We start from the raw sequence: 18,392 nt of genomic DNA, 5'->3' as shown, positions 1-18,392 counted from the left end.
CGTTACTTTCTCCATTTCGATTTTTTCTCTTCTTTTATTTTTCTCTTTTTATTTTTTCTTTCTTTCGTTCTTCTTCTTCCTCTTCTTCTATGATTTTAATGAGAAACGATTGATTGCGTAAATTAATCTGCCATTACCATTTATGCATATAAATTAATCGTATAATTAATTTATTTCTAATGTGATATCCATGTCATTCGTATCAATAAGTGTGATCATAAAAGGTGAATTAATTAAAGAAGCGAGAAGAAACATATATATATATATATATATATATATATATATATATATATATATATATATATAAAAACTTATATTTATATATACATCGATTCGTGATAAGATAGAATCATCTGAGCTTCGAATTCGAATGAATGCCTTTTGCGTTCGTTCGCCAATCGTTTCCGATCTCAAGCGAAAAACTTCTCAAATATCCCTGGTGTTTATTTTAAAGCGTTACTTCCTCCCAAGAACTCTTGGTCTTGTGAATGAAACGTTAAAAAAAGGGAAAGAAAGAGAAGCAAAAAAAAAAAAGAAAAAAAGAAAGGAAAAGAAAAAAAAATCACTTAAAAGAATCGAATCCTTTGAGTCGTTCACCTTTTAGCAAGTGGTTATTCTCTTTTTTCTTTCTTTTTTTTTTCTTTTTTTCAAAAAAAGAAAAAAAGAAGAAAGAAAAGGCATCGAAAAGAGGCATTACGAGCTATCTTTCTCATGTAAAATAGATCTTACGGGTGAAATGAGGAAACGATGATAGGTTCGAGAAGGATGGAGCGAGACTGGTGGGAGGGGGCAGGAGGACGAGAGGACGGGGAGTCGGTCGAAGAAAGAAAGAAAAAAAAAAAAAGAAAAAAAAAAGAAAACAAACAAAAGAAGAAAACAAAAAATCGAAATATTCTCTGCATGAACGGGATTAACCAACGTTTAATCTCGGTGTAACGTAAATGTTCGGGGGACCTCTTTGAATGGTTTAAGTGTGCCGTGGTAAAAACAAAGTTTCGTTTACAAGGTCGTATAAACGCGTTTCTTAATTCTACGTGGCCGATTGTAACTTATGTATGTATATACACGCGTTGCTCATTCGTACGCCTTCTTCTAATCACTGGTTGCGGGGCTTACGCACGCTCATTGTAAAACCATGTTGGACGGAGGACGCGCTTAAACGAGCGAGAAACTTCCTTTAGAATGCTGAGAATGACTAGAAAAATGCGAACCACGAAGAAAAGGAGTTCGCTTTTCTATGGGCGGACCTGGTTGAAAGTGTGTCGGACGTGTGTTTTCGATCGCTTAACGTTTTCCATCGTTCAATGGTATTTGGATGATTTCTGAATTTTTTTTCCCCCCACCCCCTTTTCTTTTCTTTTCTTTTTTCTCTCCTTCTTTCTTTTTCATTCTTTCCCTTTTTCCATTTTGGTTTTGTTTGTTTGTTTGTTTGTTTGTTCGTTTTTTTTTTCTTTTTGTTTTTGAAATATCTATCCTCCTCTCCTCGTACGAAGCATTTAATTATCGGCTTGTTATATAATGAATAATTATTTGTTTAGAAATGTTCACGTTAGAAGAAAAGAAAAAGAAAAAGAAAAGGACCAGATTAATGGATAACAATGTTCACGATGATGATGATGATGATGATGAAGATGATCGATTGAATTAATCAATGAAATATTCATTTTCTTCTTTTCTTTTAAGAAAAAAAAGAAAGAAAAAATGCTATGCAAAATTATGCAAGACAAGTGTTTCCCTTCCCTTTTCTTCTTCTTCTTCTTCTTCTTCTTCTTTTGCTTATACTTTTTCGAAAAATCCATTTAATCATCAACTATTAACGATAGATAGATAACAATTGAAATGACTCACCTTCGGATATTAGTCTTTCTCTTATTTCCCAAGCGAATATCGTTGGATTTTCTCTTTTGTATTGCTCGATCTTAGCAACTACGGCAGGCGTCGCAACTTTTGGTTTACTTCCACCGATCAGACCTGGCGGACGTAGAGTACCTGAAACCAGAACGAAACGTTCCTGAATTGATTATCCATAAGCACTTTTGAGATAGCCAAATCAAGTTCCGTTCGAGAACCTTGGAGAAAAAAGAAAGAAAAGAAAAGAAAAGAAAAGAAAAGTAAAGAAAAGTAAAGAAAAGAAAAGAAAAGAAAATGAAGCAAGGAAGGAAGAAAGGAAGGAAGAAAATAAAACGATAAAAAGAGAAAAAAGAGGAAAGAAGAAACAAAAAAGTGCGGGGGGAGTGAAAAAAGAGAGAAGAAAGGTCAGAGAGAGAGAGAGAGAGAGACAGAGAGAGACAGAAAAAAGCACAGTGGGGGAAAGGGGGAAAAAAGAAAAGGAAAAAAAAGGAGAGAGAGAGAGAGAGAGAGAGAAAAGCAGAAACAAGGATTTCGTTTCTCTTCGTGACTCGGTATCGTTCACCATGACGCTTTATCGAATTAATTACACGAATTAACGACGGTATACTTCGGCTACAATCTCGAGGATGATTAATCAATTTCAAAGTTTACGTTGAGTCATAAATTAAGGCGATGGTCATTACACGGAACTAGATAGAAATTACATCGACTAATTTAAATTACATTGCGTTTTCTCTCTCTCTCTCTCTCTCTCTCTCTCTCTCTCTCTCGTTTCTTTTCAAGACCCTTCTAGATATGCGGCACGATTCATATCGCATAAGAACCTCTCGTCATTTAAGAGACCGTACTCGGCAAAGTGACAAAACACGAATCCGTTTGGCCCGCATACTGTGAACGTTCACGACTCTCCCCGAGCTTTTACATAATTCATATGACGTTCGCCCCCGAAAGCAGCCAAGAAGACAGCTGATTTTACACAAGAGAATATATATACATACCTCACTAACATCCCTCATTTTTCTCATAATTTTTCTTACATAGATATTACAAGTTTTTTTTTCTTTTTCGTTAAGGGGAAGGGAAAAAAAAAGAAAAGAAAGAAAAATTAAATAGATAGTAAATTCCCTTTAGTCTCTTTCCTTTCTTTTTTTTCTTTTTTTTTTTTTTTTTTTTTTTTTTTTTTTTTTTTTTTTTTTTTTTTTTTTTTTTTTTTTTTTTTATAGAAACAATACTATTGATTTTAACGACTGAAAGATACGAAAAGAAAAAGAAAAAAAAAAACTATTATAGGAAAAAATGTTTTCTTCCTATAATCAGATTGAATTATGATGATAAGGATAAGGAGAAAAGGAGAAGAAAAAAGATGATGATAATGATGAAAATCAAAGATCAAAAATCAAACATAGAAAACGAGAAAATCCTGCTTACGAGTGTTTGATAAAAAAAAAAAAAATATATATATATATATATATATATATATATATATATATATATATATATTTGGATCTGTGTTTTAATCTTAAGAACTATATAGTACACGATCACAACATCGTATACTAATCCCAAGCATGTCCAGTTGAGTTCAATTCACGATGCAGTCATTAGAAGCTTAGCTTACCTAACGCATTGTGATTCAGGAATGACAACGCGCGTGCAGGAATATAACGCGAGTGTGCGCTAGCCCGCGATAATCAGGTATACTTTATATCCAACATGAGATCTGAGAATAGGCGCACGTGTAACATTTCCAATGCGTGCTCGTGCAGCCTCGGGCTCGCAACCTTCGCACGAGAGACCCCGCGACTGCTACTGAGTCAATGAAAAAGAGAGAAGAAGACGGTGAGAAAGATTAATATAGAGAGACTAATCATATTTCCATTGCGTTTAAGAATTATCCTTTGTAATTGAAGAGAAACTGAAAGAAAAAGAGAGACAGAGAGAGAGAGAGAGAGAGAGAGAGAGAGAGAGAGAGAGAGAGAGAAACGAAACTGTGTATGACAGATGATAGAGAAATAAAATAAGATTGATAGATACATATTATTTATTCTAATTTAATGAATAATCGAAAATAAATGAAAAGACACAAAGTAAATCGAGTCAAATTAAAGTACAAGTATATATGTATATATCTATACGTACATACAAATATGTGTGTGTGTGTGTTCCATAATTGTTAATAAAATAAGAAAAAGAGGAAGAAGAAGAAGAAGAAGAAGAAGAAGAAAAATATTTGACAGGGTTTAAAAAAGGAAAAGAATAATACAGAAAAATTTAAATTAAGGTATCCCCTATCATCGTCAAAAGAACGATATGTATATGTATATGTATACTTGTATACGTACATATACAGATATGTATATGTACCTATCCATCTCGTAGGAACTTATTTTGTAGAAATAAAAAATCCGTAAGAGAATACGATATACATAACCGAAGGAGATTCTTCGGGGAGTAACTTAGCACGAAACCTCGAACGAGGATAAGTAGTTATAGAGGTAGATGATACTTGTTACTTCTGATTGCCAGAGCACTTGAAATTCTTTTAGGTTTAGCTTTTATGAAAAGTATTGGCCATTCACGAAGGCCATCAACATTTTCAGATTTGCACCTGTTCTTAAACCCGTTTATGTCGACACCCCAATTCGTTTTCTAGGATCACGAATTCTATATTATCATTATTCGACGAAGGATAAAAATGATTTCTCCAACGTCTCTTATATTTTTCTCTTTCTTTTCCTTTTTCCATTTTTTCTCTTCTTTGTTTTTTTCTCTTTTTCCTTTTCGTTTGAGTTTGCAAAGAAAAAGAGAAAGATAAGGAAGGAACGAAGGAAGAAGAGGAAGAAGAGGAAGAAGAAGGAAAAGAAGAGATATAAGGAAAAAAAGGGCGGCGGGAGGGCAGGGGGAAGGTATAAGGAGAAGGATGAAGAAAGGGAAAAAGAAAATGGATCGTGCACGTGGTGAGGATGCTTCGTGGCTATTAGCATTGACCCTAACCACTTGGCATTTGCGAACGTCAAAAGGAGCGTCAAAGTCGAAAAAGAGAGAGAGAGAGAGAGAGAGAGATTCCCTCTCTCTCTCTCTTTCTTTCTCTTTCTGAAACTGACGAGGCAAGGGAAGCTGGCAAGGTAATGGAAAGCAGAGGCGCAGGCAGACTTGAGCAATTATCGGTCGTTACGTACTATTATTAATAACAATAATGATGGCTAAAGCCGGTAGGATATCGCGTGCGCTCCCACGGCTGAAGTGCGTGCCTGGTATAAACGATGTACCCACCTAATAGGTATCCATGCCTCGAGCAAATTCCATCCTCTCTTCTTCCCTCTTCACCACTATCTCCATCCCTCTCTCTCTCTCTCTCTCTTTCTCTCGCTCGCGCGCGCTCGCTCGTTCGCGCGAGTTTTCAGTTCTCTTTTTCGCGATTTTGTTCATATTTTTTTTTCTTCATTCTCTTATTCTTCCTTCCTTTCTTTCTTTCTTTCTTTCCTCCTTCCTTCCTTCCTTCCTTCCTTCCTTCCTCGCGTTATTTTCTTTTTTCATTTTCTTTTATATATATATATATTTTTTTTTTTTCTTTTTTCTTTTTATATTATTATTATTTCTTTTATCTCCCTTTTAACGTAGGTACACGTAACGCGCAATGTACTTACACGTGCGTGAGCCGACACAACGCTTTCAAAGGAAGTAAGTAAGTAAGTAAGTAAGTAAGTAAGTAAGTAAGTAAAGTAGGTAGGTAGGTAGGTACGTTTTAATAAAAAGAGATAAAAGAAAAAAAAAAGAATGAAAGAAAGAAATAATAATAATAATAATAATAATAATAATAATAATAATAATAATAATAAAGACTGAATTATACGCGACTGATATTCCGCGACGATCATTCCGCGTCGCTGTCAATTGCATGAGAATGGACAACGATCGACGATCGACATATATACATAGCTTCGAGCAATTCGTGGAAAGGTGGTTTCATTCGAAATAAGAATTGAACGACGAGTCCTCGAAGCTCTTCGCTCGTTCTTCGGTATTAAGAGGAAATATACGATCTATGCATGTACGTATACAATGTTCTCTCGTAATTGCATTAGAAACGCACGGAAACAAACACGAATCCTCAATAAATAGATGAGTACTTAGTTATTTACTTACTACTTAGATTTAGCTTATACCTTACGATTAGAACTTTGAAAGGATGAAATGATGTAAAGGAAGAAAAGAAGGTAGGAACTATACGCTTACGGCATAGCACAACAGCACACGGCATGGCACAACAGCACACGGCACGGCACGGCACGGCACGGCACGGCACGGCACGCCGAATTGACACGCATGATTCGATAATTTTACGAGATTAACAACGCCCAAGATCAAAGAGGATCTCTCTTTTTTTTTCTTACTTTTCTTTTTTATAGTTTTTTTTCTTTTTTCTTTTTTTTTTTTGTTTTTTTTTATTCAATTTCACAATCTAATCGACAAACGAGAATATCCCATCGATATCCTTATTTTTGTTTCTCCTTCTTCTTCCTATCGTTCATCGATTTTCCTTGACGAAAATATATGCCATAGTAAAATGTGATTTTTTTCCTTCTTCTTCTCCTCTCTTACTCTCTCTCTCTCTCTCTCTCTTTTTTTTTTTTAATGATATTTTATCTCACTGTTTATTTTAACGAATACGTGGAAACACGTTTGCATTCCGGAATGTAGATAAAATGTCTTTCATTGTTATTTTTATATCGTAGGGAAAAATTATAATGTTGGTAAAAGAGAAAGGGGTGGGGGTAGGAGTAGGGGAAATGAAGAAAGACGAGAAAAGAGAAAGATAGAAAAGTGTCGGGGATTTCGATTTCTCGAAAAAATACTTACGAGATTAAAACAGAATAAAAAAGAAAAAAAAGAAGAGGGGAGAGAGAGAGAGAGAGCAAGAGAGCACATTAAATGCATACACACACACACACACACACACAAATAAATAGATAAACACACATATACAGAGACGTATGCACAGATATATTGGAAAAGGAATCAAGAATGATTATTATTATTATTATTATTATTATTATTATTATTACTATTATTATTATTATTATTACTATTACCATTATTTATGTCATGCGAACATTTTTCTTTTCGCCGCATGCTCTCATTTTTTCACAACATAGAAAAGGAAGATAATAGAATGGAATAAAATAGAAAAGAGGAGAAGAGAAGAGAATAGAAAGAGAATAAGTCGAAGGAATAATTTCATCGCGTGTCGATTCGAAAGATTTTTTGAGACTCCCGCTACCGAAGAATTTCGTGCCTCCTACGTGATCTCTCTCTTTCTCTTTCTCTTTCTCTTTCTTTCTCTTTCTCTTTCTTTCTCTCGCGGTAGCCAAAAGGACACGCTCCAAGGCGGCGATCCTTATCGTTGACGATCCTTTCTTAACTTAAGACGATTATGCGAATGAAACTGACCCGGTTATTTTCGAGATCGTTTTGTCGACAAACACACGCACGCACGCACACAAATACACAGACAAGACGCACATATACACACGCGAAACGAATTCCTTTTCAAATTTCCAAATTATTTCATTCGAAATCAGTTATTTGGAAATTTGTTCTTGAGAGGATACAACAACGAAGATAAAATTAACAAGCGGGAAAAAGAAAAGACAAGAAAAAAAATCAGCATTTAACGATAATTCGTCTTCGTCGTTGTCGTCGTCGTTATTATAGAAACAGGAAAAAAAAAAAAAAAAAAAAAAAACAAAAAAAAAAAGAAAACAAAAAAATTGATCCCATCAAACGATAATGCCAACGCAATTATTCGAACAACAATTAACAATCCAAGTAGAAAAACGTGCCAGTTCCAATTCCAGAATTCAAAGGATTCGTCGTGTCCGAAGAAAGATCACGATCCGAGAGAAAGATCTCAATCGTATCCTTAATTCCAAGGGTAGAAAGAAAGACAGAAAGAAAGAGAGATAGAAAGAGAGAGAAAGAGAGAGAGAGAGAGAGAGAGAGAGAGAGAGTGGGAGAGAGAGAGAGAGACCGACAGAAAAGAATCCTTTTCTCCGAGGTCTAACCATCGCAACGGAGGACCAAACAGGATTAATTGTTCGCCTCCGTTAAGTAATTGGCCGGTCGATTATGGTACATTATATTCACCTCGAGACGCCTAAGGAGTCCGTATCCACCCGAGATGAAGACATTACCGACGAGCCGAGAGAACAGGCAGAACGGTATTTTTACGAGCGGCTCGTAAAGTTAACGAGGACCGAGCTGGAAGCCAACCGAGAAAGAGAGAAACCAACGCGCGTTCCACTCATACTCTCTTTCTCTCTCTCTCTCTCTCTCTCTCTCACTCTCCCTCTATCTTTCTCGCCCCTTTATTTTTATTTTTTCCATTCTTTTGTTTTTTATCGTTTTTTGATATCTTTCTTACTCCCTTCCCCCTTCCCTTTCGTTCCTTTTCCTCTCTCTCTCTCTCTCTCTCTCTCTCTCTCTCTCTCTCTCCCTCTCTTATTTTTATTACTCCATCTCTATTCCTCTTTCTTCATCTCTTAGATCTTCACGATCTTACTTGAACTTTCCATGAATTTTACCGCACCTGCAACAACCACCACTCATCCTTCCAATCATCGTACTGGTATTTATATATATATATATATATATATATATATACACATATATTCATCTAACGTTCTGTATACTTCTTTCAAGCTACCAGTCTTGATTCTCTCTAACTTTATCGTTCTCCTAACAGCAGCTTCCTTCTTTCTCTTGAACGAACGAGCGAACGAACGAACGAACGAACGAATGGAGGAGCGAAAAATTATGAGGACATGGTATTTGCGTAGGATTTGAAACTACTTCGAGGCTACCTTTTTCCTTTTTCATTCTTTTTCTCTTTCTTTCTTTCTTTCTTTCTTTCTTTCTACTTTCTTCTTCCTTTTCTTTACTTTTATTTTTTGTACTTTTTCTTCTGTTCTTCCTTCCTACTAATCGAGCCAAGATTGTTTCATTAATATTACGATGACCTATGTATCGTAAATCTGATAGATAGTAAATTAATTTCAACGAGACGTACTTCGTTCATATTAATTAAACGTTTAATTAAGATAAAATCAATTATATGATTAGTATTTAATGAAAAAAAAAAAAAAAAGAAGAAGAAGAAAATGAGAAAAATGAGAAAAATAAAATAAGATTTCCCTAGTATCTAATTTCCATCGAATTCTAATCGTCTTTCTCATACAAATTAATTTTATAATTTGCAATGTATATATATATATATATATATATATATATATGATTAATAAATATTAATAAATAAAATTATTAATAAACTTGATATCTCAATTCGTAATAATTTTCATGATTAAAACGAATGGATAGTAAATAAAATATACAAATATTATACGTATGTATGTATCTAAAAGAAATAAAATTTGAATGTTTCTTTTCTTCATAAAAATCGTGTTACGAAAATAGTATGTTTATGTACCAAAGGGAACAACTCAATCGTTGTAATCCTTGACGAATTCTTCATGCTCGTTCGCCCGTATATCGACTTGAACGTGCAAAAGAAACGGCCATTACTGGCTAATCTTCGACGGCTAACGAGTTCGAAATGCCGGTGCTACGTCGTCGTAACTTTCCTCGCATCTCGTTTATACCCATCAATATAGTTAATATTTTTCGTTTCTTTCTTTCTTGTTTCTGTTTTTCTCTTTTGTTTTATTTTTTCTTTTTCTTTTTCTTTTTTTCTTCTTCTTCTTCTTCTTCTTCTTCTTTTACGTCGTATAAAGCAACCGGAGAATGATCATAAGTACGCACGGTATAGGATATTTAAAAAAAAAGTTATTTATCATCATACGAATCAATACGAATAATGTGATTTACGAGATAGGAGAGTTACGAGTTACGTTAAGAGCGAGAGAAAAGATAAGATCAACGTCCCAAATGGAAAAAAAAAAAAAAAAAAGAAAGAAAAAAAAAAGAAAAGAAATAAATAAAGAGAAGAAAAAAAAACAAAACTACTACGAAACTTCTTTATATTCCGTATTTCTTTATATGCCCAAATAATTTCTACGAATTTTCATAGGATAAATCCGCGATGATGTTCGATTAGATCGAATATTTAGAATCAAGCGTTTAACGTCGCTGGAACGTTTGAGAATCGTGCAACAATCCCGTCCAGTTTCTTGCCTATCCAGTTTCACCGAGTTTATATCGGATTTACCAGCCTTGAACGTGTACACCCATAGAAGAGACTTTACCTTTGGATTCGACGATGATAAAACATATCTAATAATAGTAATAATAGTAATAATAATAATAATAATAATAATAATAATAATAATAATAATAATAATTAACGATAAATCGGAATTATTATAATTGGAAAAATATCAATCTCTATACATATATCTTATCTTATCGATTTTTCCTCTCAAATCGTTATAATTAACTTTGAAAGCTACAAAAAGATATTTTATAATTAGATTATAATTACTAATGACTCACCTAAAAGTTTCGTGACAACAGCACCCTGTTGGTTGAGGGATAACACGTGATTGGCTAAATCGTTGTAATGTCTAAGAGCACCCAATCCATGGGACAATTCGAGCAAACGTTGCCGCGATGCACCACCGCCATTACCACTCGCGAATGGTCCCGCTGTACAGCTCTGCAAGCTTACGCCTAACGGCAACGAGACAATTAGTATTAACATTTAAAAGTTTCCTGTTGTTATGTGATACAGATCATAGAGAGAACGAATTAATAGAAAAACAAAAACAATACAAAAGAAAAGAAAGAAACAAAGAAAAAAGGAGGGTCAAAAAAAACCCATAAAGAGAGAAAGAGAGAGAGAGCAAAATATACAGATACAATGATGACTAAGTATCTATTATTTATCTACTATAACGTGATCCCGAGTAAATAGTCTCGCGTTTGGAGTGTTCCGAGGGTCAAAAAAAAAAAAAAAATAAAAGAACGACAACAATCATAGTTTTATTCCTTGAAATTGATTTAAGAAAATCAGATACGATTTCCTTGCATATATATATATATATATATATATATATATATATATATATGTGTGTGTGTGTGTACATATTTTTTTTTTTGATACGATTACAAGTACTTCAACAAGAACGAAATAAGCATTCTCACCTATCAATCTTTTTTACCGATAAAATTACTCGGATTTGAACGCTTCGTTATGATAACAATGAACATCTCGTTGAAAAGAAGGGAAGAAGGTCACGGTGCAAAATGTCGACGTATTATCATCGTGAATTAATTGAAATTACTTGAGCGCCCTTGGTATTATATATTATATCGCAGATGTGGGATCTCGGAGATCAGGCTTACTAAAACTTTTCTCTCTTTCTCTCTCTCTCTCCCTATCTCTATCTCTATCTCTATCTGTCTTTCTTTTTCTTAACACGTGGCGTCCAACGTGTATCGGTTAATCAAGTACCTAGGTGCGAAGCGGCTCGTAATTTTTCGAAGGATAACGAACAAGAAGAGGAAATACTAAAGGGAGATAAAGAAGAATCTGGTCTTCATCTAAAACTTTATAGGCGGCTAATCTTTACGAGCGAATCGCAGAACGAACGATTTTATGATCTAACGCGAGCTCGCCATTAAGAATCATTTGCATCCGGTTTGTAGGTGTCGGCAGAAGGATGGTAACAAGCGATTACTATATCCAAATCGACGATCGAAATGAAGGATCAAGGACGTAGGACGATGAACGAAAAAAGATTATTTTCAAAATTTCTTCTCGTCTCTCAAGATTAAATTGGTTCTTCTCATCGAATATTATCTAACTTTTTCAAAGAATTAATTTATAGGGCAAGGCTCAATACTTTATCGATTAAAAATCAATAACATTAATTCTACCTTTCTATTTCCGTGCCATTCATTCTTCTCTCGTACGAGATCGAGAGTTGATTTATGTCTCTCATGTATTACGACGAGCTACGACATTTACGTGTAAAATATTCGATCGATCGATCGATCGACCGACCGATCGATCGATCGATCGATCGAATATTCTCCGAGTCTCTCTCTCTCTCTCTCTCTCTCTCTCTCTCTTCCTTTCTTTCTTTCTTTCTGTCTTTCTCTCAATCGATACGACGTTCGACGATTTAACGTGCCTATATAATCTCGATCTTTAGTACACGAAGATAAAACTAATGACGGGCTAATGCAGCAACCCTATCTATAAGGACATCGCGAAAGTATATGACAGGGTGAAAAACTTTTTTTACTTATCATTATTTAGAACGAAGATTTTTCTCGGACATTTCTATGGCGATCTTTTTTCGACGAGACATTGCAATTAAAAAAAAGGGAAAAAGTCAAAGTCGAGACAAAAAGGAAAAGGGGAGAAAAAGAAAATAAATGGTGAGAAAAAAGAAGGTGATAAAGAAGGACAGAAAAAGGAAGAAACAAACGGACGAAAGAAAAGGAAAAAAGAAAAAAGAAAGAAAAAAAAAGAAAAGAGAGAAAAAAAAATCACTCCTGGTAATAACAGTCGCGAGCGTAGAAATCTACATATAAAGTAATTGACGGCGATGAACGGATCATAAAAGGAACTTCGAAATTCTTTCGTAGCGTATAAACGATGCTCCTTGCACTTTTATGAAGGGGCCCTTCGTAGGAATGCAAACATTGGATAATATTCTCCGACATAAATTTAAACCCCTTATTACACGTGGTGGATCATATATGGCACGTACCGGTTTTCTTTTAATATTACTTCTCTTAATCTTAATATCGAGCAAGAACCCACCATGTATTATGGAATATGTTGCCAGATAGTTACTACTTATGGGTTTAACCATTTGATACCAAATGTTAATCCTTTACTTATATCAAATTAAATCAAGCATATCTATCTGTTCTTTTTTTTTTCTTCCTCTTTTCTTTTGCGATTCTACGTTAAAAATTTATTCAACGAATAGATAGATATGATGATAGATAGATATTAGATAGATAGATATGTGGATAGATAGATAGATAGGTAGATAGGTAAATAAGTAGATATAAATTATCAAAGAAAAATTCTATTTCGGTTATCGTTGTTTACAATTATTAGACGCGTTTAAATGGATCAGACGATAAAGAGAAGGTAAAAGAGGTTTGTGAGAATACATATGGCCCGATGGTTGGTTAAAAAGACACAGAAAGACCGCTTCCTTTCCGAAGGCCCTTTCGACGTGCATTCCGCGCTCATTTCGTGTCAAAGCGATCGAAGGTGTCGTGAAAACGAAAGTAGCCGATGCACTGAAAGAAATGCGTCGCGTCGTTGCTTCGAAGTGACGCGGGAACCGGTTCTGAACGAGTTCTCGGACGAAGTCCGGTGTATTCGAGCGGGTGCGAAATCGCTGATGGAAAAGAGCGATCGTGAATGCGAAGCGAGAGAGAGAGAGAGAGAGCAATAGACGGAATAGATAGAGTGAAACTGAAAGGACGAATCTCGTCGTATCGAAAGAAAAAAGAATATAAAATAAGGGGAAAAAAAAAAAAGAAAAAAGGAAAAGATATGATAAATATATTAACGTCTTGAGAAATGCAAAATGCGATGTCCTTACAAGGATTACCCCTGATTCCTCTTTCGTAATTGTTTCCATCGAAAAAAAAAAATCAAAGTGAATGTGTATATTGTGTGCGTGTATATATACAAGTTTCCTCTTCTCGTTATCCGAGCTGCCAGCTACCTGAATCAAACGACGAAGGATCAAAGCGCGCTCCAGCTCGGGAACAGGTTGTACAAAGGACGCGACGGATCCGAAGAGATTAGCGTCGAAGCGTCCGCTAATTTCCCGCAGCATCCCTAGCGTTCACTCGTGCGCGCGATCTGATAAGCTTCTTCTCGTAGAAAACTTTTCAACCTCCTAGATATATGTATATATATATATATATATATATATATATATATATATCTTTTATATATCTTTATAAATCATATTCTCGACTATCTTGTTACGAACAAAAGAGTAAAAGAATATAGGTAGTAAGTATATTGTAACGAATAAACTTTTTACGTCAAATAGAAAAATAATCTATATCGAGAGATTCCTCGTCGATAAATAGATCGCGGAGGTAGGGCGTGGCAGACTATATGGCTCGAACGGACGAATGAAGTACGACATGGGAATCGCAAAATATTAGATCATGGAGCTACGTAAACGATTTTATCTAAGTACAGTAATAAGTAAGTACTTCGAGACCATCGATCGTTTCGCTGCTCCTCTTTTTGAAAAGCATCGGCAACCCATTCAAACCGGTTATCACTCTCTCTCTCTCTCTCTCTCTCTCTCTCTCTCTCTATCTATCTATCTATCTATCTCCATGATTCTCGAGGAGTATCTACGACTTTGGCTAGCCTATGCTCGATCTTGCAAGTGTAAAATCTGGAAAGAATTTGTTGGAAATCATTTGAGATAAATAGACAGATAGACGGATAGAGAGATAAAGAAAGAAAGAACGGAGTTCATAAATTTGATCACACTCTCTTCGATACTAAGATACTTTCGAACGAGATTCTTTCTTCTGACAGTTTCGAGTGATACGCTTCGTTGAGTCCATGCAAGGGTACGTCGAAACGTTCGACGACTCAATCGACTCGATCCAAAAAATAACGAAAATTCTTTGATAACGAGACTAAGTTATACTAACTATACTTGTGAGTCGTTTTAAAGAGAAAAAAATTAGCTCGTTGGAATCATGAACGTACATATTGTCGAATAAATATTTGCCTTGCACGAGTACACTCTTGAGATAACAGAGACCACCTCGGCTCAAAAATCCAATTAACGAAAGGAAAAAATTATCGTTTCTAAAGCCCCACCAAATAAATATTCTCCCGTAACTTTGAACTTCGAAAAGCATGAAACGCGTTTGTCACGCTCGTTTAACACGCGACTCGAGACAATGCATTTTTTTCCTGTTGAAAAATATGGAAAACAATGAAGCTTTAATTCGAATGACTCGTTCGAAAGGAATTTCGAGGATCGTCACTTCTTTATCTCTTTTATTTTTAACTCTTCGACAAAATATTTCGTTAACCTTTATAACCTTGATTGATAATTTAATTTAGTAGAAATGATATGAAATTGAAAGAAAAATGTCGAATAAATGATCGGCCGACTATTTAGTAATCGTCTCTAATCGATCCATAATAAATCCGGATAAAAGAAGGATGCGTGTAACGGAGAAGAAATCACGGAGGAGATCCCATCCGGGGAGGTAAAAAAATTAATTGGTTAAATCGTCGTTAATTATAGCTCGGGGATAGGGGATGCGTGTTTGCCAAGGTTCGACGTCGATCATGCCTGCAGATACGTTAATATCTAAGTAAGTACTTCCATTCGGAAAACGTGTTCGCACATGGACTAAGTAAAGTGAGTGGAGTGAGTGAGTGAGTACTCGCTTCAGGATAGTTAAGAATCTAATTCTTCGTTTATAATTTTATATCGATAAAATCATCGATACTTTTCTATATCCTCTAATTTTCGAGGGAGAAAGGAGAAAAAAAAAAAAAAAGAAAAACAAAAGTGTTTTACAGGTGCGCCAAAGATGAACGCCTTTTCCTGTTACCTTCGGATTTAAATGTTCCCTGTAGACTTTTGCTTTTCTTAAAAGTTTTATTAATGAAATGCATAAATGGATGATTGACGAATGGTCTCTCTCCTGAGTCTGACGTATAATAATTACGTACGTAATGAAATTAAACTTCTTTTATTTGCGATTCGCTCGCCGTCTTATCTCTCAAACTCGTGCGCACATTCGTAGACAAAAGATGAACGCAGTAAACATTTGTATACGATTAGAAGGCGTGTCGTTCGAACGGGCGAATGGGTAGCCGGCGAAAAGAACGAAAAAGAAGAAAGAAAAAAAAAAGACTCTTGTCAGGGAGAAAGGAAAGAACGACATTTGAAAATTTCATTGACACTTTCATAAAACGCGAATGAGAAAATACTCACCGTCGATAAGGGAAGCCGGCGGTACGGTCATTTGTTGGTGAGGATGAGCAGACGGATGTTGATGATGATGAGTCGGATGAACCTGAAGAAGATGCGACCTCGTCTGCGAGAAGGTCGGTGAGGGTGGTTCCCAAGGTCGCGCTACTGCCGTGCTCACGGGAACGTCCTCGTCGTGGCAGCAAAACTTGTCACTTGCGGCGCTCCCGGCGCCGCTGCAATTCAGCACCGCGTGTCCGTCATTATTATTATTGTTGCTACTTACGTCCCCCCCGCCCTGGCCATTATTGTTGCTCCCGTTGTTGCCGTTGCCACCGCTATTGCTCGCGTTTGAATTCGGATTCGCGTTATTACTATTATTACTATTATTATTACTAGTACTATTATTATTATTATTATTATTATTATTAATATTATTATTATTATTATTATTATTATTATTATTATTATTATTATTATTATTATTATTATTATTATTATTATTGCTGCTACTGCCGTTGGCGTTGGTGTTATTTGGTAGTCGCGTAGAAGCGGTCGCTGGGCTACCACTACCACTAGCACTGCCACTGACACTACCACTGCCAATGCCCTCGACCTGCACCATCTCGCCGTCGATCGCAGCCACCGACTTGGCAGTACCAGGAGGGCTCGCGACGCCACCACCGATCATCATCACCAGACGAGATCTCGGCTGGACCCCCTCCACCGGCTGTGTGCACCGGCTCCTCCCTCGCCTTCCGTCCTCCTTTAACACACACTCGCACTTTCTTGTCTCGTTCCTATATCTCTGTCTGTCTATCCGTCTTTCTCTTTCTCCCTCTCCCTCTCTCTCTCTCTCTCTCGTTTCGGGCACAAAGGAGGCACCTCTGCAAAACGCAATCGGATCCTCTTTTACCTTCTCCTCCTCCTCCTCCACCTCCACCACTTTCCCCTCCTCCTCCTCCTACTTTCCGTCGGCGGTAGCGACGGCGGCACGTTGCCTCCTCCTCGTTGCCGTCGACATCGACGAAAACGGTAAGACGACGACGACGAGGTCGGATAGCAGCTCGCTCGAGGCGAGCCTTCCTCTTCAACGTGACACGAGCACAACATCACGTAAGCTCCTACGATCGTCTTCCATCGCTGCAAGTTTCTCTATTCCTTCTTTCTTCTCTTCTTTAATCTTCTCTTCTCTCCTCTTCTTTTCTTATCTCTTATTATTCCTTTCTCTTATGTCAAAGAAATAACAAATAATAATAATAATAATAATAATAATAATAATAATAATAATAATAATAACAATAATAATAAGAAATTAATCAACAATATAACTCCTTCTCTTTTTCTTAATCCGGCACAACGAGTTAGCCTCTTCGCGCTCCGCCGGATTCAAGAAGATTGCCTTCCGTTCGGACTCGCTCGAAGCGTAACCCGGACTAGCCTTACCCCCACCTTCCCCTCCACTCGTTCGAGGCGAGATCGAGATTTAAAGCGTCGCGACGCCCAACGGTCTACCCCTCCTCCTTTTCTCTCTCTCTCCTTCCCTATCTATCAATCTATCCCTCTCTCGTCTCTCCTTCTCTATCTCTCTTTCTCTTTACCACCACTACAACCACCACCACCACCACCACCACCACCACCACCGGCAGCAGTACACAACGCGAGAAGGGAAACACAGCGCGAGCTACGCTGCTCGCGCTCCGCCGGATTCGAGCAGATTGCCTTCCGTTCGGACTCGCTCGAAGCGCGCGCTCCGAGCGGCCTTACCCCCACCGTTTTACTTCACGGAGAAAGAGGAAGAAAGAGAGTGAGAGAGAGAGAGAGAGAGAGAGATTTAAAGCGTCGCGACGCCCAGCCAGCACCTCCCTCCCTTTCACCGCCCCACTACTCTTCTCCTATAATCCTTTTTCTCTCCCTCACTCTCTCTCTCTCTCTCTCTCTCTCTCTCTCTCTCTCTCTTCTTTAAGAAGAAGCAAGCAACCTGCTCACGCTATGCTGGGTTCAAGCGGATTGTCCGAACCATTCGAAGCGCGCGCCCACCACCCAACAACCTCTTCCTCCACCTCCTCCTCCTCCTCCTCCTCCACCTCTTCTTCCATCTCTTTTGCAAGTGAGATCAAGATTAAAGGTGCAGCGTGGAAGAAGGAGGAGGTCTCACGATTACCACGCCAGCCTTCCTCGGTCGTATTCCTTCAGACCGGTTGAGAAGTCACAGACGAAGAAGAAACTTGACTTAGAGCACCTGGACTACAGCGATAGAGAGAGAAAGAGAGAAAGTGATATATATATATATATATATATATATATATATATGTATATGTATAGATGGATAGATAGATAGATAGAGATAGATAGAGAAAGAAAGAGGGAGTAGAAAGAGAAGGAGAGAGAAAGAGAGATGACTGAAGGTAAACTGAGAACAAGCGTAAAGCCAACCAAGTGCGCACTCGTGTTGCGCATCCAAGCTTACATCTACGCCCACCGACCATTACCAGCTCGATCGACCAATTGGCCGAGCTCGTGGACGCCCATCGAGCTCACCGACCTCGCCTTTTCCTCTTCCTCTTCCTCCTCGCCCAC

At 37.0% G+C, this 18,392-nt stretch overlaps 1 protein-coding gene across 3 annotated transcripts in view; it reads right to left on the bottom strand.

Annotated features, from left to right (window-relative positions):
- The window catches only part of LOC124426519 (paired box protein Pax-6-like), a 20,638-nt gene extending 3,301 nt beyond the window's left edge, over positions 1-17,337 (bottom strand). For 2 of the 3 annotated variants that reach the window (XM_046968273.1, XM_046968276.1), the window contains exons 1-3: positions 15,837-17,337; positions 10,360-10,536; positions 1,849-1,989 (exon numbers count right to left, since the gene is read on the bottom strand). In XM_046968273.1, the coding sequence (XP_046824229.1) occupies positions 1,849-1,989; positions 10,360-10,536; positions 15,837-16,506 (988 nt within the window). In that variant the 5' untranslated portion in view covers positions 16,507-17,337. The remainder of the gene's footprint in view (positions 1-1,848; positions 1,990-10,359; positions 10,537-15,836) is intronic. The other variant, XM_046968275.1, reaches the window with a different exon arrangement.
- Positions 17,338-18,392: the final 1,055 nt, after the last annotated feature.

The sequence above is a fragment of the Vespa crabro genome, chromosome 9 (assembly GCF_910589235.1).
Source record: "Vespa crabro chromosome 9, iyVesCrab1.2, whole genome shotgun sequence".
Taxonomy (NCBI): Eukaryota; Metazoa; Arthropoda; class Insecta; order Hymenoptera; family Vespidae; genus Vespa; species Vespa crabro.
This window is presented reverse-complemented; position numbering and strand designations above follow the sequence as displayed.